This window comes from Hemicordylus capensis, chromosome 11 (genome assembly GCF_027244095.1).
Source record: "Hemicordylus capensis ecotype Gifberg chromosome 11, rHemCap1.1.pri, whole genome shotgun sequence".
Lineage (NCBI taxonomy): Eukaryota > Metazoa > Chordata > Lepidosauria > Squamata > Cordylidae > Hemicordylus > Hemicordylus capensis.
The window spans coordinates 8,935,876-8,955,941 of record NC_069667.1 but is presented as its reverse complement, the minus strand read 5'-3'; the positions used below and the strand labels follow the sequence as shown (position 1 = coordinate 8,955,941).

The following is a 20,066-nucleotide window of genomic DNA, read 5'->3' as shown; positions in this document are numbered from 1 at the left end:
GCATGCCGACGGTCCCGGGTTCAGTCCCTGGCAGCATCTCCAGGTAGGGCTGGGAAAGACTCCTGCCTGAAACCTAAGAGAAGCTGCTGCCAGTCAGTGTAGACCAGGGATTCTCAATGTTGGGTCCCCAGATGCTATTGAACTTCAACTTCCATTATCCACAACCAAATGCCAGTGGGGCTGGGGATTATGGGAGTTGAAGTCTAATAACATCTGGGGACCCAATGTTGAGATAATCCCTGGTGTAGATGATTCTGAGCAAGATGGACCAATGGTCTGACTCAGTATAAGGCAGCTACCTTTGTTCCTTAGAATGGGGTGCAATGACAGCCGTGTGTCCACATTGTCCCATTTCAGTGGCACTGCAAACACTAGAATGTGGAGTAGCTTTCCACGGCTATGCGGCAGCTTCACATATGCAGACAGGGTTGCTAGTGCTAAATATAGCATACCTCACCAAGGAACCTGGGGCAGATGTTAGGCTACTGTGTCTAATTTCCTAACCCCCCTCCCTTGATCCCTTATTAAAAATGGCTACCCTAGCTACCGTCCAATATGGAGGCCACTTCTTAACGTGGGTTTAAAACCTCTCCAGTTAAGATCAACAAGACATATAAATGCTTGATGTTGTCTGGATCGTGCCCAATGCTAAAATACAAACAGCAGTGGGGATCTTGGAGTCTCTCATGGCTGGCTGCCATCTGAACATTTTGAACTTTTCCAACCAGCTCCTTCTTACTGACTTGTTACGACAATCAAGTAGAAGCTTGCGTTTCGTGCCACACCAAACAGATGGGCAGAGCTCCGCTAAACACATTTTGCAAGCATTAAAACAGCCAGAGACCAGACTTTCAAATACGGCAAGACCAGATGTACTTTAACTACCTTGTTTTAAAGTGTAAATAGTCGAGGTCGCAGAAAAGTTTGTGGCTGTGACCACATTTTCCCTATTTGACGTGTCGAGCTCAACTCGTATCAGTTTTTCAATGTCGCTGTGGAAACTGCTAACCTCACCAGTCGGGAAAGTTGCGTTGGTTAAGTGACCATCAGAGTCATACCTGCAGGAAAACAAACAATTGGATAAGGTAGATACACACATAAACCCAAAAGAAAATACACATGGACATTAAAAAAACAACACTGAGTGCCAGCAGTATAAAAACAAAAGTCACAGAAGACTACAAGGGATAGTGGTACCCCTCGCCCACAGATATTTCAACTCCCCCTTTCACCCCGCAATCCACCATACTGTCACTTGACAGCAAAGTCTCAGACATTGTATATGATGGTCCTATCGCCTGACATGCCAGCGCCTTCCTGGACAGGATTTTTGCGGGTGAGACCCTGTCTGGGGTGGAGGATGCAGGGTAATCTCACCTGCAGATTTCAGCTGGCCCGGTGCTGATCTCTTTCCACACCCCAGTCATTCCTGCCACATGATCCTGGACAGGAAGAAAAAACTAGCCTGGGAGCTTTCCAGATTACACGCTACAACGGTGTCACTACTGTCCACGAAGTGTGCTTCCGTACTGCCTCTGTTTCGACATCACAGTCCCTGCGCTGTCAAGCAAGGTGCCGTTCACATTTCCAATGCCTTCTTTTGGATTCTATCCTTGCGTTTTAGTCCTACAATGTTGCATGTGTGTCGCAAAAGAATAGCTGCATTTTCCCATTGCAGGAGGATTGTACAAGCTATTTACGTTCTCAAAACGATCCTGCCAAACCGAAGTGTTTTACTGCTGAACAGCGTGCAATCTGGAAAGCACCCTGGAAAGCAGATGGGAAGGCTTGGCCTTATCCAAAAAGACAGCATTTTCTAAGAGGGACCTGGACCATTTGCTGAATAAGTTTGAAATTGTCAAGCAAGCTTCATTAATAAGGTAGGCAAACTAACATTGATTACTTTACCTAGATTGATATGTCAGCGATGCAATGCGCATAATAACTCTCAACTCTCAACAAAATACCTTTATTGCGCAAAAAGTAATTAAAGATGTTATACAAAAAATAAAATAAACGATGTTTTGGTGTTTAGTTTAGTTTAGTTGTTTATTTACAATCTTAGATCAAACATCAATATACACAGAATATACACAGTAAAAAGAGAAAACAATAATGGAAACAAAGTCTAAAATGTCATCAAATATATAAAATCAGGAATCTTTGACAGTAACCGATTGCTGATTTTATATATTTGATGACATTTTAGACTTTGTTTCCATTATTGTTTTCTCTTTTTACTGTGTATATTCTGTGTATATTGATGTTTGATCTAAGATCGTAAATAAACAACTAAACTGATGTTTTGGTGTAACACACCATTATCAGTTAAACAAACAGACGCGCACAGGGGAATGGAGGAGGTTTTTAATCTGTGCACGTCCTGTTTGTTTAACTGATGGTGTGTTACACCAAAATGTCTTTTATTTTATTTTTTGTATACCATCTTTAATTTCTTTTTGCGCAATAAATGTCTTTTGTTGAGAGTCGCTTAACTTAGAAGTATGTAATGTATAGCAAAATTGTCACTGCCCTAATAACATGCTTTGCTACCACTTTGCTCCCCCAAACTAGTAGTTCAGTCACTCGACAAAAAGGAAAGACAGTTACATGTAGATGTATATATTTTGAGCAGTGATCTGTACTTGCATCTGTACTTGCTGGAGATCTGTATTCACCCTCCTTTTTGATTCAACCTTCCTAACAGAATCAATGGCAGGAGCAATCAATACTTCTTGTTTCCAGCTGTGCTAGCTGTACAGAGTTCTGAATGGCTGACCCGTGTGACAATAACTAAACCACTCCCGCCCCCTGCCTGGAGAAGTGTATAAAGCTACAGGTTTCAATAATAAGATTGAACAGCAGATAAACATGATAGATGCCCGAAAACAAATGGTCCAAAAGTTCTGGGGAACTGCAATGAGAGAGACTGATGAAGGGAGAAAATCCACACTGGATTTGGAACTGGAGCTTTCTAGACAGCAGGCTTTGCTGTGGGTTTTCCACAAGGCTTTACTGCGAGTTTGAAGTTGCCCTCCCACAAATGATGCATTTTTAAACTACATTCTAACACGCAATGAAAAATCCGAATCGTGTATGAAGTGCTCCCTGATAGTTTGCAGCAGGGGCGTAACTAGGGGAGGGCAAGGGGAGACAGGTGTCTGGGGGCCCACTGCCTTGGGGCTCCCCCCAGAGGCAAGTCACGACTGACTCCCCCAGCCACGGACCCGCCCGGGCTTCCTTCAGTTGTATTCATCCTCCGAAACTGATGTGAGTGTTAAGACCTGGAGCTACAAGAACAGCGTCTCTTTCTCTTGTACCATGAAATGACTTGCATTGTCCACAATTTAAAAAACCTTTTAAAAATATTTTAGGATGATGTTCTATTGTGGCACACAGGCATTATATATATAAAATTCTACTATGCTTTTTGTCACCACTATTCAGCCTCATTTACGATTTCTTTACTGCATGAGCTGAGCTTTAGTGAGGTGGGGGCATTTTAAAATCTCGTCTCTGTGCCCACTACGACCTTGCTATGCCCCTGGTTTGCAGGGACTTCGGGGTAAATTTGGCTGATACGTGAACATACACCTCCATTCTGGAGCAGATGGTAACTAAAGGCTTGGTGTGAAAATTTCCAGGCATAGGTGCTGGTAAAGGAGGACACGTGGAGAGGGAGCAGAGCTGACCCCACCCCACCAGAAAACTTCACACTCGCTCTCATAGGAGGTAAGTCTACTCTATACACACCCTTAAAGGTAAAGTCTGCCGTCGAGTCAGTGTCAAATCTTGGCGACCACAGAGCCCTGTGGTTGCCTTTGGTAGAAAACAGGAAGGGCTTACCATTGCCTTCTCCTGCACAGTATGAGATGATGCCGGTAGCTGCTGCCCGATATCAATGTTTCCCATTGTCTGGGAAACATACCAGCGGGGATTCGAACCAGCAACCTCTGGCTTGCTAATCAAGTCATTTCCTTGCTGTGCCATTAGATGGCATACATACACACCTTTAGGCATCCCAAATGTATTATGGTGGTTGACTCTGAATGTTTGCATTCTCGGGTGGGTTGTGGCTTTTCAGATCTTCTGGATAAAATACAACAGTGATGAATTTCAATTTTGCAATTTTTGGCAAAGTTGTTGGGGTGATGGTGGCTGGACAACTCCAGAAATTCTGATCGTTCTAGATCAGTATCAGTGGGGGTTAAGGACAGTGGCTGATATCCCAACTAAAGAAGCATGCACGCTTCAAGGGGGTGCTCAGGATGGGAGCCCTTGCTGACTCTTTCTTTCCTCCTGCATGCACACTGCAGTGCCAGAGCACTTAGAATCCAGAGTGCTCCACATGCTCTACAAGATCAGAAACACATCACTGATGGGTCAGTCCAGAGGTTAGCCCCTGCTACACCAGTACAGTGCTAGACTGGATGTCAGCCAATATGTTTAAAATGATGGTGGCTCAGTGCATTTGGATTTTATTTGTGGTTGCTGTAATAATAGTATAGCATATAAGAGTGTATAATTAAAACAAGCTATTCTAGTAAGAATGAATCTGCCTACTTGCCTTTCAGTATCCCTACAACTGGACAAAATTTGGTCCATATCGGTTACGCAGTTCACAAGTTAGCCCACTTCTGCCTCAAACGTTCATGCTTCCGCCATCTTGAATTGGGGTGGATGACATAATCACAAACGATATGTTTGAGGTGTCCCTACAACTGTATCAAATTTGGTCCAAATTGATTCCCTCTTGCACCTCAGATGTTCATGTATCCACCATCTTGAATCAGGGTGGATGACATCATTATGAACTACGTTGTTGAGCTGTCCCTATGTGTCACTCACATGTGTCACAACTATAGAAAACTAGGTTCAGATTGGTTAAGCGGCTACAAGTTAGCTCACTTGTGCCTCAAATGTTTATACATCTGCCATCTTGAATGGGGTGGATGACATCAATACCGTCATCAATGGGGTGGATGATGAGAGACAGCACAGCATAGTGGTTAGAGTGTTGGACTAGGACCGGGAAGACCAGAGTTCGAATCCCCATTCAACCATGAAACTCCCTGGGTGACTCGGGGCCAGTCAAGTAGCTCTCAGCCTAGTCTATCTCACAGGGTTGTTGTAAAGATAAAAATAACCATGTACACCACTCTGAGCTCCTTAGAGGAAGAGCAGGATATACGTGTAAAAATAAATAAATGCCACTGAGGCATCCCTATGTTTCCCTACAGCTGTAGAAAAGTTGGTTCAAATTAGTTAAGCCCACGTGCACCTCAAACATTCACACATCTGCCATCTTGAACCAAGGTGGATGACATCATCACAAACTATGCCATTAAGGGATCCCTATGTGTGTCTACAGCTGGAGCAAATTTGGTCCAAATCGGTTAGGTGGTTCACAAGTTAGCCCAGTTGCATCAAACGTTTACATGTCCGCCATTTTGAATTGGGGTGGGTGACATCATCAGAAACTACACCCTTGCGGTGTCCCTAGATGACCCTACAACTGTGCCTGATTTGGTTCATATTGGTCCAGGTGTTGCAAAGTTGAAAGGGGGGACACACACACAGAATGCCGGGTGATCTCATAAGCCTACTTGAAAGTGGGCTAAAAACCTGTTTGCTAAAGGCTTTCTCTGCAGAGTCCCTTTTGTTATAAAAGTCTCCCCATTGCAGAAAACCCCATCTTGTTCTCTTTCCCCACTCTACTGCTCAGTAAAGACCTTTCCACTAAGGCTTTTGATCTGTCTCCTGGTGCGCTGCTAGTCATATTTATATGGTTTTTTAAATGCAGTGGCTGCCACTTAAAAAGGATTTTATTAGTACTGGTTATGACCTTGCTTTATGTGCCACCTTGGGCAACTTGTTGGAAAGGTGGCATTTAAACCTTGTCAGTGAATCAATGCAGAAGTAAATAAAAATGGTTTGGATTCTTTGGATAAGGACAGATTTTACAAGCTTAGTTGTTTCTGATTACTCTGATGTAATATATAGCAAGCACCACTAGAGGTCACTCTGCATCCAGAGGAAAAAATGAAGCTGGGATTACTGAATAACCAGAAAAAATATTTTTCTTCTTTCTCTTCATTGAAGGGCCCTAAATGCTCAAAATGCATGATCACCATGTGCATGACCCAGACCTTGTCCCCATGTATGGAGAGCTCTAGAGCCACAAATCCAGATCCGTACATCCAGCCCTGGGGGCAAGCATCTGCATGGATAAACCCTCTCCGTGTTAAGAGCTGGTCACAGCAGGTCACTGGGAATAACAGCAGCCTCTCTGTGCCTCTTAGCAGGAAATGTAGCTGTCTAGTATAGGCTCCGTGGGTTTTCCCTGCTCAGGCTGTGTGGAGGGGTGCCCTAAAGCCCAGGTGCTAGCGGTAAAGTTGTGCAGTTTTCCTGGGAGGTCATGCACTAGCTGTAGAATCTATGTAGAATCACTGGATTTTAGAGTTGGAAGGGACATTAAAGTAAAGTGTGTCGTCAAGTCGATTTCGACTCCTGGCGTCCACAGAGCCCTGTGGTTTTCTTTGACAGAATTCTAAGAATACAGGAGGGGTTGACCATTGCCTCCTCCCGTGCAGTCTGAGATGATGATGCCTTTCAGCATCTTCCTATCTCGCTGCTGCCCGATCTAGTACCAGCGGGGATTCGAACCAGCAACCTTCTGCTTGTTAGTCAAGCACTTCCCCGCTGCACCATTAAGTGGCTATGGAAGTGGCTTTGGATGTCTGTTAATATAACCCCCTGCTCAGTTGCAGAGGCTGAGAGAAAATACTGCAGGATGCCTCTGAGTCCCAGTTGCAGGGGGGGGGGAGTAAGAGCAGGAGAGAGGGCATGTCCTCAACTCCTGCCCGTGGCTTCCAGCGGCATCTGGTGGGCCACCGTGCGAAACAGGATGCTGGACTAGATGGGCCTCCTTGGGCCTGATCCAGCAGGGCGGTTCTTCTGTTCTTAAAAGGTGAGAGGAGGCTCGACAGAGAGGCATACTGGCTGCAGGATGAAGCCACGGCATGGTTGACTCTCAGCCCAGACTCCTTGCGGGCCCCAGGATGCTATGCCCAGTAAGGGGCCACAGCCGCTCAAGCCAGCATAGGCTGCCCCCCGTCCCATCAGACTGGACTAGTGCACTCCTGGACACCTGCATTTCATGGCTCTCATCCGGATTATTGTGCCTCATGAGCTTTTTTCTGGACATCCAAAGTCGCCTTCTGTCTTCGACCGGAGCTGGTCGGCTCAGACTGCTTAAGCCAGTGATCTCCACAACTTTTCGAGTGGGGGCAAAAAACCTTCCGTGCGAGAGCCATCTCCCACTGTGCTGACCTCTGCACAGGACTGCACTTTCCTCAGTGCTGGGAGGGCCCTTCAAGAGAGACGGAGCCCCCCCCTCTCTCTCCCCAGAGTGCCGTGGGGAGAGTGCTGGGAAGGGCGACATTCCCCAGCACTCCGGGCACGCCGCCCAAGATGGTGCGGGGCTCTGTGTCCCTGAAAGGAGCCCCCACCCAGGGCTAGGCAAAGCGCGGCACGGCACGGTGGGAATGGTGGTCATCCCCACATGGTGCCAGGCCTCATCTCTCGGGAGAGAATTCCGGTAGACGGTCCATGCATGGCGGGTTCCAATGCGTTCTAAAGCCAGGGGATTGGCCGGCAAGGGGGCAAGAGGAGACTGGGGCAGAAGGTGGTGGTGGGGAGAGCTGGCATGTGGATGCCAGGTCTACGACTTCAGTTAAGGGGGTGCCCCGCTGTCCTCGTAGTCACTCTATCCACGTAACATTTGTAACAACAACCAATATTTATCTACCGCTTCTCAACGGAAAATCTCCAAAGCAGTTTACATAGAGAAATGATAAAATAAATAAAGAAAGAAGATGGCCTCCTGTCCCCAAAAGGCTCTCAATCTAAAAAGAAACAGAAGGCAGACACCTGCAACAGCCACTGGAGGGAAGCTGTGCTGGGGCTGGATAGGGCCAGTTGCTCTCCCCCCTGCTAAACAGAAGAGAATCGCCACGTTAAAAAGGTGCCTCTTTGTGCAGTTGGCAGGGGAAGTAAGGAGGGTGAGTTTGACCCAAACTGATAGGGGCTAGTTTGACAAGGTGAATAAAGGGCAGGTCTCCATTAATAGTTGTGTGGCAGCAGGGATCTTGGCAGGGGCGGCTCCATCCAGCCTGAAGAGGTATAATGCTTCGAAGTACAAGAATTGCCCTGCCCTCTGCTGCAGCTGGTCGCGCCCTATGCTTTGAGAACAACAGTAAAACAGTGCAGACCGCAGGCCATAAATTGACTGGGCTTCTTGGAACTCAGCTGACATCTTCCATTGATTTTGCTGCTTCAGCTCAATCCTACCTCTCATTGCAGGCTTAGGAACAAGACAGAGAGAGTAGACAGGCGAGGCAACTTGGAAAGCAGGGAGCTGCAGGGCAGAATCAGCCCCTAAGGGGGTTCTTGCAGCTCTCAAGGTTGCACAGGCAGGAAATGCTTGCAGATGAAGCTCCTGCAGCCGCTGCCACACTCTCATGGGGAAGACAGCTCCCTTTCTGTGCAGAAAGTAAAGAAGGCCTGCCTGGACACAGAGGGGCAGGGAGGTGATCCGGGAACCGGATCGGAACTGACCAGTCAAGCCTTCAAGAGCAGGAGGCAGGCAAAGAAAATATTTAGTCACACCGGGGCCTTAAGAACATAAGAACAGCCCTGCTGGATCAGGCCCAAAAAGGCCCATCTAGTCCAGCATCCTGTTTCACACGGTGGCCCACCAGATGCCGCTGGAAGCCACAGACAGGAGTTGAGGGTGTGCCCTCTCTCCTGCCATTACTCTTGCCTTCTACCGAGTCTGGCATTTTAAACACTTGTTAGCTCGACATGTTCCCTTCTTCACTTAGGAACACAGGGAGCTGCCACATACCGAGTCAGATCCTTGGCCCACCCAGCTCAGCATTGTCTACACTGACTGGCAGCAGCTCTCCAAGGTTTCAGGCAGGAGTCTCTCCCAGCCCTGCGAGGAGATGCTGCCTGGGATTGAACCGGGGACCTTCTGCACACTAAGCAGATGCTCTGCCACAACACTATGGCCCCCGTTCCCAGCCAGAATGTAAAGGGACATATGAGGTTGTCTTAAAGTGAATCAGACCCTTGGTCCATCCAGCTCAGTGTTTTCTACTACACTGGCTGGTGGCAGCACTCCAAGATTGCAGCAGGGGGTCTCTCTCAGTCCTACCAGGAGATGCCACCAGGGAGGGAACTTGGAACCTTCTGCATGCAAGCCGGCAGATGCTCTCCCCAGAGCAGCCCCATCCCCTGAGGGGAAGGTTGTACAGAGCTAGCACGTAGCTTCCCATCCGAATGCAAACCAGAGTGGAACCTGCTTTGCAAAGAGGATAATTCATGCTCACTACCACAAGACCAGCCCTCCCCTTTTAACTGAGCAAAGAGGTACCTTTTTAAAGTGGTGATTCTCTTTATTGAGCAGGGGGAGAGCAACTGGCCCTATCCAGCCCCAGCACAGCATCCCTCCAGTGTGGCTGGAGTCTCTCTTATGCTTCTTTTTGAGATGGTGAGCCCCTTGGGGACAGGGGAGCCACTTTATTCATTTATTTTTATCTCTCTATGTAAAGGGCTTTGGGGACTTTTGTTGAGAAGCGGTACAGAAATATCGGTCGCATCATATCCGTATCCTCCAAAGTCTCCGTAAGGTGTGCAGCACTGGCGTGGGCGGCAGCAACACCAGGTGCACCTTATTAACAGCCAACCCCATGTGACAGTAGCAGCTCTGCTCACTGAGAGATACGGGTGTCCCAGTTGCCAGGGGAGCATCAGCAAAGCTGAAGCGGGCCTTGGAATGAAAAGTGAAGATGGGCCGTAGGAATATAGGAAGCTGCCATATACGGAGTCAGACCATGGCTTTATCGAGCTCAGCATTGTCTACACAGACCGGCAGCGGCTTCTCCAAGGTGGCAGGCAGGAATCTCTCTCCGCCCTATCCTGGAGAAGCCAGGGACAGAACGTGAGACCTAGAGGCTCTTCCCAGAGCAGCTCCATCCCCTGAGGGGAAGATCTTGCAGTGCTCACTCTTCTAGTCTCCCTTTCATATGCAACCAGGGTGGACCCTGCTTAGCTAAGGGGACAAGTCAGGCTTGCTACCACCAGACCGGCTCTCTGTCTTCAGAGGTCCTTTGTCTTCAGAGAGGAGCGAGGGCCAAGAGCAGGCTGTTCCCCAACTGGTGCCTGCTCCTTCAGTGGCCCAGGGACATCCGTTGCTTGACGTCTTGCTCAGTGGTAGCTATGTCCCTGACAGCTGCTGGGGGGAACTGGCAGAGTAAGGAGGAATCTAGGTCCAGCTCAGGCCCTTTCACCTTGGCCTACAACCAGAATTTCCTGATTGTTCAGAAGTGCAGCCAGCTCGCAAATCTTCAGTCTCTGCAGCCTTTCTGGATGTAATAAGGGACCCTAATCCTTTACAAATTAATCACACGAGACTTTTGTGTTAGTGGGCCGGCGATGGAATCCCATTCCAAGCTCTTGCTCAGATGAAGTGATTTAAGCTGATTTGGAATCCCACTTTAATCAGTGGGATTTTGCGCCATTTGAATTGAAGCACTTCTAAGAGAAAAAGAAGCGTGGATGAGCTGAATGTCTCCAGGAAGCGTCAATCACATCAACGAACACGGCCACAGTGAGGAATGGCCCTGATTAACAGGTCTTTGCCAAGAAGGTTGGACAAAGGCAAAAAATCTGAAATTGGTTACAAAAATTACAAAAAGTAACTCCTGGCAATCATAAAACCTAGTCACTTTGGGATCATTCCTAGGATGGCTAACGTGGCCCAGAAAAATGCATACCATAGACCAAGTTATCTTTGCCCTCCATCCTTTCAGACTGAAAATCTACCCCTCTAAATCACGGCTACTGAATGATTACATTATGTTTACATTCTTTTTCAAGACCAACCCTATGGATATTTGCTCAGAAGCTGCCAACTGAATACGATGGGGCTTACTTCCAAGTAATTGGGCATTCGACTTTAGCCCTAGCTACTCTGTTTCTCAATCAATGTAAATTGATCTGAATACCACCCATATCTTAATATTCAATTCAAATATAATTTAGATATTACCCAAACCTCAACATCTTTGAGATGTTGAAAAAAGTGTACATTTCCAGCACAAGAATTACCACTCATTGCTGATGGAGGAGAGAGCTGGTCTTGTGGAAGCAAGCATAACTTGTCCACCTAGCTAAGCAGGGTCCACCCTGGTTGCATTTGAATGGGAGACCACATGTGAGCACTGCAAGATATTCCCCTCAGGGGATGGAGACGCTCTGGGAAGAGCATTTAGGTTCCAAGTTCCCTCCCCAGCATCTCCAATATAGAGTTGAGAGAGATTCCTGCCTGCAACCTTGGAGAAGCCACTGCCAGTCTGGGTAGACAATACTGAGCTAGATAGACCAATGGTCTGACTCAGTATATGGCAGCTTCCCATGTTCCTAAGGTAAGGCCCTCTTAAAGCTTTTCTTCCCAACCTTTCTGTGTACAATTTGTTCCTATTTTGTGGAATCTGTTCTGATTTGTTGGTCATGGGGAGGGACAATACCTCTGTAGGGTCCTGAACCACCAGAGATTGGATCCAGCCACCTTTCTGGCTTCTGAGATTTCAGCAAGAAGTGCCCACATATGCTCGTGTCTACCTTTGTAGACAGAAGGGCTAGATTTACTATTTTTTTTGTAGAATCCCATTTTTAAAAAAAGTTAAAGAAAATCTGAGAATTTCAAGAAGCTGCATTATTCACTCCAAACCACACCTTGCCCTACTTCTGTGCTTCTGCAACATTGTGTTGCACACACAGCCCTGCCTAATACAGCAGAAGCAAAAGAGTCTCAGACCAACAAAGAACCCCAAACACAAAGAAAAAAGCTACTCCAGTATGCCCTGAACTTGCAGTTCCCCTCAGATGTCCTCACTGATTTAAACTGGCTCCCCACAATAAATCAACAGAGGCTTTAGCTGATGAATCTATCAATTATATTAAGTAGAGCATACAGCCCTAATTAAATACCACACCAACTGCTATAAATGTGCACTGGGTAATTTAAAGAAATTTTGCCTGACCGCCAGCATTTCAACTTTTTGCTTTATGTTTAAAGAACGTGCAAGCCTTTGGAATCATGCACTGCTCTCAAGAAGCTGTGTTTTTTTTTTAAATGGAGAAAGTAACTCCAACTTCATGCCAGGCAGTTGCTATTCAAGAAGGCAGAGCAGCTGAGCTGGTCTCCTCACGAGTAACTGACAGTGGAGGCTGGGAAGAGAAGCAGGGAAAGGGAAGGGCATTGGAGGAAACCCTTCCCTCCTCCCACTGCCTCCAAGCATAAAAGAAAGGAAGCTTAGTCTGGAAGGGGAGAGCCCAGAGTCCCACAAATATGGCGGGGCTGGTGCCTGACTGAGATTTGCCTCCTGTGGGGAAACCTGTCGAGGAAAACCTTTACACAGAAAGGGTGCTCAACTCGAATGGCCCCATGGATCGAAACCAACTGAGACTTGGTGAGCAGGGGCAGAGGTCCATTTCCAGGACATGAATCGTTACAAATTAATTTAAAACTAGCTGATCCGGCGCAGACTATCTGCGCCCCTAGTTCTCCCGGTCATTTCCCCACTCTCTTCAGCCCCAGTCCGTTCTGCGCTTGGCTTTCCTTTCCCTCGCTGGCCATGGCCGGCACTTCCCCTCCCCGCCTGCCAGGAGAATTATATAGATATGGAAGATGTTAATGAAAGCGAGGGGGAAGAGGGTCGAAGTCAGGGGGGAAAGCAAGGGGGAAGTCAGTGGGGTCTGACTCCGGGGTAGGGGACCTCTGCTCTCAAGTAGCCAACTCCGCTGCTGCCCCGAGGCTTTGGAATGTGATCCCTAGTGAAATAAGAGCCTCCCCATCTCTGACAGCTTTTAAAAAGTCTTTAAAGACACATTTCTTCACCCAGGCTTTTAATTCATGTTGATTTAATGGTTTTAATGCTGTTTTAAAATATTATTTATTTATTTTTAAATTGTTGTAATGTGTGTGTCCCCCCCCCATTTTTGTCTTACCGAATGTTTTACTTTGTTTTTATTCTGTTGTAAACCGCTCAGAGATGTAAGTTTTGGGCGGTATAAAAATGTTTTAATAAATAAATAAATAAATAAACAAATAAATAGAACTGCATTGAGCCACCTATGCTAGTCAACAGGACCAACCAAGAGCCCTTCGTGGTTCTTACAGTTGCTGCAGGATAGTCCTACCTGCGGGCCAACAAAAAGGTTCTTGCGGGCCAGATCCGGCCCCTGATCCTTTTGTTGTACAGGCCTGGTCTACAGCTTCGGAGCAACCAAAGACCGGCTTGATCGTCTATAGCTGGCAAAACCTGAGCTTAACTAACTCTGAGCAAATACCAGAGTGCAGGAATGGCCGGAGGATCCAGCCAGTGATGAGACCAGAAGTCTTATATTCCCTTTGGGAATTGCTATCTCCCTGGGAGTAAGCAAGTTTCTGAGGCCACCAAAGCCTCCCCCCCGCCACTCACACGGCTTCCAAAGCACACGCCCATAGTAAGAATGTCCTAAAGCTCACTTACTCATACACCGTGGTCCATCCATACTCATTGCTTTTGGTTGCCAGAAGGCCCGTGGTGCCAGGATACGTCATGAGGGCTAAGTTGTAGCCTTGGGCGTAGACTCTCTTGAGAATACCATTGCTGCTGATGGTCAGCCAGTAGACCTGGCCTCCAGGCATCACTAGCCACAGGGGCAGGCCACTGGCATCTCGGCGGATATGGACTGAATTCCCATTGCTGTTGGTAACGGTGCCAAGTTCGCCTTCCCCATTGTACGTGAAATTGTACATGTAGTCCCTCGTAATGAGATTGAGTGTATGCAGGTGAGTCCCATTGCTGGTGAACTGATACAGTTCCTGGTCTGCTGGGGATGCAATCTCATAAATATTCATGTCATTGAGATGAGCCTTATTCCGACTGACAGCACGGATGCGGATGTTGCCAAGGTCAGCAATGTACAAGGTGCTGTCAGGAGATACGGCCAGGGAAGAGGGAGCCTTCAGCTTTGCGTCTTTGGCATAACCACCATCACCTGGAGAAAGGCAGAGGACGACTTTATTAAGAGGGTTAACCAAGTGCAAAAGGAGGAGTCACATTCCTATTTTTTTGAGGGGGGGGGGGGTTGGGGGGTAAGGGGTCAATAAACCAATATTTTATTCCAAATAATTCAAGTCCCATTATCAAGCGCAGCTCTGAATCAATGTAACTGAGGATTAAATAGTGAGATACAGAGACTCCATTTACACTCCACCCACAACCTTGCAGCCTGGCAAAGTGATTAGATTTCCAAGGCACCAGGGAAGAAAGAAAGACCACCACACACGATATTTTTCGTACTCATTTTGCCATACAGATGAAACACAATGATTTCTTGACTCAGAATTCATGCACAAAGCAAGTGGTCTGCGTATCATCAAAAGCCAAATGAGTTTGCTACTATACTGCACAAAGTCCGACGAACGTAAAAGCATTTTTAAAAGTCAAAGCATTTGAACTACAAGCGCATGATGCTTAGGTTAGGAATGCCAGTGCTGCTTTCTTCAGCACGACTGCAAACAACTAGCCCTGGAAACTCTCTTGGATCCTGAGTACTCTCAAGCCAGGGGCGGATGAAGTTCTTTGCTGCCTGGAGGCAGCCAAAGATTTGCCGCCCAAGTGGCAAGGGAGGAAGGTGTGTGTGGGGGGTGGGAGTTAAATCTATTTTTGTTTAAATGTTAAAACTGTCGCCATGCAGTACTGCGGCGGCAGAGAGGGTGGCAATACCCCTCCTTACCCAAGCCTGCCTATCTCCCAAATGATAGCTATCGCCCGATTTTGGGCTTTTCTGCACACGCGTGTGCATGCACAGAAAAGCCCTAAATCGGGAGATAGCGATCATTTGGGAGTTAGGCGGGCTTGGATTAGGAGGGGTATCGCCATCCTCTTGGCCACCATGCCAGCGGTTTTAAAGTTTAAAAAAACATTTGTTTTAAAGTTTAATTTTTAAAGTTTTAATCCCCCCCCCGCCCCAAGACCAACATTCACTGCTGGGGGAATTCTGCCACCATAGGCAGTTGCCTTTATTGCCTCTCCTTTAATCTGCCAGTGCCCAGGGCTTGACAAATCCCAGGTGCCAGGGAGCCATGGGGGCTAGAAACCTAACTGTAGCACTTAAACGAGGATATTCAGAGGCAGACTTATTTAATAAAAGCTCTATCTGTCCCAGGGAGCCTTTTTTCTGTCCTAAGTATGTTACTTGTAAAGGGGATAGAGAGAAGCCCATTCCTCTCCTTCATGCACAGTGTCTGCACTTAATATGGTAATTTTGTCATGTCTGGCTCCTAAATTTCTGGGTTGGCTACTAGACCCAAAAGATATGCTGTCAAGGCCTGGAGCACCTGCCTCTTAAAATTCAGGTTATGCAGATTCCTCCAACAATGCAGGACTATAACAAGAGAAGCCTGAACAGCCCTGTGTATTTTTAAAGTGTCTCTGGTCTGTTGATAACTGTAGGATTAATATCTGTTGATAGCAGCAGGATGGGGCTGAGGCTGTAGCTCAGAGATAGAGCATCTGCTTTGTATGCAGAAGGTCCCAGGTTCGATCCCTGGTAGCATCTCCAGGTAGGGCTGGGAGAGACTCTTGCCTGAAACCTCGAACAGCCACTGCCCGTCAGTGTAGACAACACTGCATTAAGAACATAAGAACAGCCCCTGCTGGATCAGGCCCAAGGCTCATCTAGTCCAGCATCCTGTTTCACACAGTGGCCCACCAGATGGCTCTGAGAAGCCCACAGACAAGAGCTGAGGGGATGCCCTCTCTCCTGCTGTTACTCCCCCACTGCAACTGGTATTTAGCAGCATCCTGCCTCTGTGGCTGGAGCGACAGGGACCAAGGATTTGGCTCGGTACAGGGCAATTTCCTTTGTTCCCAACTCCTTTTTCAAAGCACTGGAATGTCCACATGTTTGCATTAATGTACTGAATTACGACACCATCATCTTTGGGCAGACCTTTTAAAATGACAAACCCTATAAATGACGGTCATGTTTGGTATGATAAACTATCCTATATTCAGTGCCTTAAAGTAAAGTATGCCATCGAGCTGGTTTCGACTCCTGGTGACCACAGAGCCCTGTGGTTCTCTTGGTAGAATACAGGAGGGGTTCACCATTGCCTCCTCCCGCACAGTATGAGATGATGTCTTTCAGCACCTTCCTATATTGCTGCTGCCCCATATAAGTGTCTTTCATAGTCTGGGAAAGATACCAATGGGGATTCGAACCGGGAACCTCTGGCTTGATAATCAAGTCATTTTCCTGCTGCACCATTAGGTGGCTTTAAACCATACATATTTTGATGCAGTCTGGCATGTGCCCTGAGCGACATCACTTGCTATTCACTAGCCAAGATTCAGGGCTTAACAGCTTGTGTTCAATGAATGCCTGTGTACTTCATTCATTTGCAAGGAGAAAATGGAAGAGGCAAAGCCAATGGAAATGCACAATGAAGACTAGAGCACTGTGCAGAAGGTCCCACTAGGTAGAAATGAACATGGTGGTGGCAGAGGTGCTCTTACCCCTGGACCTCCAGGCTGAAGTCCAGGACCTCCACACCCCCAGGGGCCCCACAAATCTTCTTTAGTCTGTCCCGGGTGGTGTGGTCACTGCGCCACTGGAGTGACTCACACAGAGCCCTGTGGTTGTCTTTGGTAGAATACAGAAGGGGTTTAGCATTGCCATCTCCCACGCAATATGAGATGATGCCTTTCAGCATCTTTCCTATATCGCTGCTGCCTGATATAGGTGTTTCTCATGGTCTGGGAAACATACTGGAGATTTCCAAATAGAGGTTGGATGGCCACCTTTCAGGGATCTTGTAGCAGTTTCTTGCACTTGAGCAGAGGGCTGGTCTAGAAGACCCCTGCGTTCCCTTCCAACTCCAGCATTCCGTGATTCTATACTTTAACACCTACCTGAGAAGCAGTCACAGTTGGGATCAATCTTACAGTCACAATCTGTCGGTGCTCCAGCAATGACTGAGATCTCCCCATTGGTCGTGACCTGCTGGATGCGGTTGATCTTCCTTTCGTCAGTCTCTGCAATGTACAGCACGCCGCTGTGAGAAACGCTGATGGCCCTAGCAGACTCCAGCGTGGAGTGGATCGCCACTTTGCTGACCAAAACGTGATCGATGCCCGGTACTTGGCAGTGAATCGGGCGGCCTGCAATAATCCGAACTCTTCTGTTTTCAGAAATCTGCAGCACAATGTTATTGTCCAGAACATACAATGAATTGTCAATAGGGTTGACAGCAAGGTCTGTGGGCCACTCTAAGCGGACCTACGAGAAAGAAAAGAATAGATTTAGGGAGATTGTTTAAACTCTCTGCGAGTTGGACAGCAACTTGTCGTAACAGAAGCAATTAACAAAAGGACCAATGATCCCTACAGAGGCACCTTTTAAAAGTGGTGATTCTCTTTATTTAGCAGGGGGAGAGCAACTGGCCCTATCCAGACCCAGCACAGCATCCCTCCAGTGACTGTTGCTGGTGTCTATCCTATATTTCATTTTTAGATTGTGAGCCCTTTGGAAAGAGGAGCCATTTTATTTATTTATTTATATCTATGTAAAGTGCTTTGGGGACTTTTGTTGAAAAGTGGTATATAAATATTCATCGTATTCAAATCATTGCAAAATACAGATTTTTTTTTAAAGGTTAGTAGAAATGTTTATCAGTTGCATTAAATAGTAAATACAGAGATCATTTTCACAATCAAAACCTGTGTTCTACTCAGGTTTGCGAGCTGTGTGTGCTCCCAGTTTTCGGTTATGTGGAAGCAAGTTAGGAGGAAAATCTGGGTAGCTTTTCCTCCTCCCTTGCTTCCACACAATCACTTCTACCCAGGTTTCCTTCCTATCTTGCTTCCACACAATCACTTCCACCCAGGTTTTCCTCTTACCTTGCTTCCACACAACTGGAAATAGGGAGCACACACAGCTCCCAAACCCAGGCAGAACATAGCTTTTGATTGTGTGAATCACCTCACAACTGTGAGGATTTGTACCTGGGCACTTTCCAGACCAGCTGCTCATCATCAGCAAAATGCCTCCATTTGGGCAAGTTACATTCAGAACGTAAACATCAGGGGGAGCAGTCTCGCAGAAACAAACAACCCGAAAAAACATCAACTTTCCCACACCGGATATACAACGTCCTTGCTCTATATCGCAGCAATTAAATTCACAGCAAGGCATTGGAAATGTGAACGGCAACCTGCTCTCCGTGTAGGGACCCCTGCTAACTGGGCAAAGAGGCACCTTTTGCCGTGGTGATTCTCTTTATTTAGCAGGAAGAGAGTAACTGGCCCTCTCCACCCCTAGCACAGTACCTCCAGTGACTGTTGCTGGTGTGTATCTTGTGTTTTTTTTTAGAATGTGAGCCCTTTGGGGACAGGGAGCCATCTTATTTATTTATTATTTCTCTGTGTAAACCGCTCTGAGCCATTTTTGGAAGGGCGGTATAGAAATCGAATTAATAATAATAATAATAATAATAGGGACTGCAGTGTCACGACACAGGAAATGTGGACGCACACTTCCGAGACACATCCTGACCCCGTTGTAGGGTCTAGTCTGGAGCTACAAACAATCTAGTTTCAGTTTCAGAAACTGCAGCTTGAAATGCATTTTAGGTCATGACCCAAGCTGGCCCTGGATAACCTCAGCAGAGTGCTCAGGCAAGATATTCTGCTGAGCAGGGATTGAGTCCAGAGCTTGGAGGAAAGACAGCCCTTTCATGTCTCTCACCCAGTCACCAGTCTTATACGGCCTGTTTGTTGCGCGATATGCCACAGTAAATAAGGAGATTATGGAAATGAACACAAGTGTTTAACTGTCACAGCTATTCTGTGTAATTAAGGCTTTGGGGAGAATTATTTGGGTGCAAAAGGGCCGCAATTATTGTGACTTCGGTGGCCTCTCCAGCCATGAGTAGGAAACAATGAATAGCAATAGAATTTATTTGCCTCTGGCATTCAGGCATGCTAGTTTCAAAACATTCCCTGCTAAGGTGGGCACATTATGATCGTTCAGGCAGAAATATATGCAGGCAGGCAACATCAGCCTGAAATGTTCCACAACATGCTTGTCACTCTTCAAACTATCATAGGAAGTGATAACAGCAGGGGTGATTCCATGGAGTAGCAAGCGCTAGCAGACCACCCCCCTATTTTCTGCTCCCTCATGCACCAGCCTGGGACTTCAAAGCAAAGTGTCAGAAAATACAGTTAACATATTATAGCCCTTTTTAAAAAAAGCCTCTGTGAGTGAAACCTCATTCACTCACTCCTCTGCACTAGAACAAGACGCCGGTGCAGCCAGATAGGTAGGAGACTCCTCCAGCTGCCCAAGAGCAAGGCCTACCCCTTAGTTTCCATTCCTGGCTGAGACTATGTGTGCAGTAGGGATGTGCACAAAACTGGCAAAGCCAGTTCAGCTCGAATCTGAACCGGATTCTAGCTGACACAGTCCGATTCTGTACATTCTGTACAGGGGCTCAGAACTCTACAGGTAAAGGAGTATCCAGTGAGTGGTTAGAGTGCTGGACTAGGACCGGGGAGACCTGGGTTCAAATCCCCATTCAACCATGATCCTTGCTGGGTGACTCTGGGCCAGTCACTTCTCTCTCAGCCTAACCTACTTCACAGGGTTGTTGTGAAGAGAAACTTAAGTATGTAGTACACCACTCTGGGCTTCTTGGAGGAAGATCGGGATATAACATGTAAAAAAAATAATAATTTACCTGTAAAAGGGGGGGGGGGCGCTAGGGGGCTTTCCTACAAGTAGAGTGGGCAGAAGGGGAATAAAAAAGTACCTTAAAAGTGCCAGTGGTGGCAGTGGCTTCCCCCCACCCCTGCCAGCCTACTCCTGAGTAGCCCAGGCCAGTTCAGGTCTGATTTGGGCTCTGCGCAGGTGAGGAGGTCACTAAAAGGGCCTCCATGAATGCA

The 20,066-nt window shown here is 47.1% G+C and overlaps 1 protein-coding gene and 1 non-coding gene across 27 annotated transcripts in view; one reads left to right on the top strand and one right to left on the bottom strand.

The window, feature by feature from the left end:
* Positions 1-20,066, bottom strand: part of TENM1 (teneurin transmembrane protein 1) — a 1,198,498-nt gene that overhangs the window by 43,546 nt on the left and 1,134,886 nt on the right. For all 26 annotated transcript variants that reach the window (XM_053273541.1, XM_053273531.1, XM_053273550.1 and 23 more), the window contains 3 exons: positions 17,034-17,400; positions 13,602-14,112; positions 886-1,058 (listed from right to left, as the gene is read on the bottom strand). In XM_053273541.1, the coding sequence (XP_053129516.1) occupies positions 886-1,058; positions 13,602-14,112; positions 17,034-17,400 (1,051 nt within the window). The remainder of the gene's footprint in view (positions 1-885; positions 1,059-13,601; positions 14,113-17,033; positions 17,401-20,066) is intronic.
* TRNAT-UGU (transfer RNA threonine (anticodon UGU)) lies at positions 15,607-15,678 on the top strand. Its single transcript has one exon. It is a non-coding gene; the product is annotated as a tRNA-Thr (tRNA).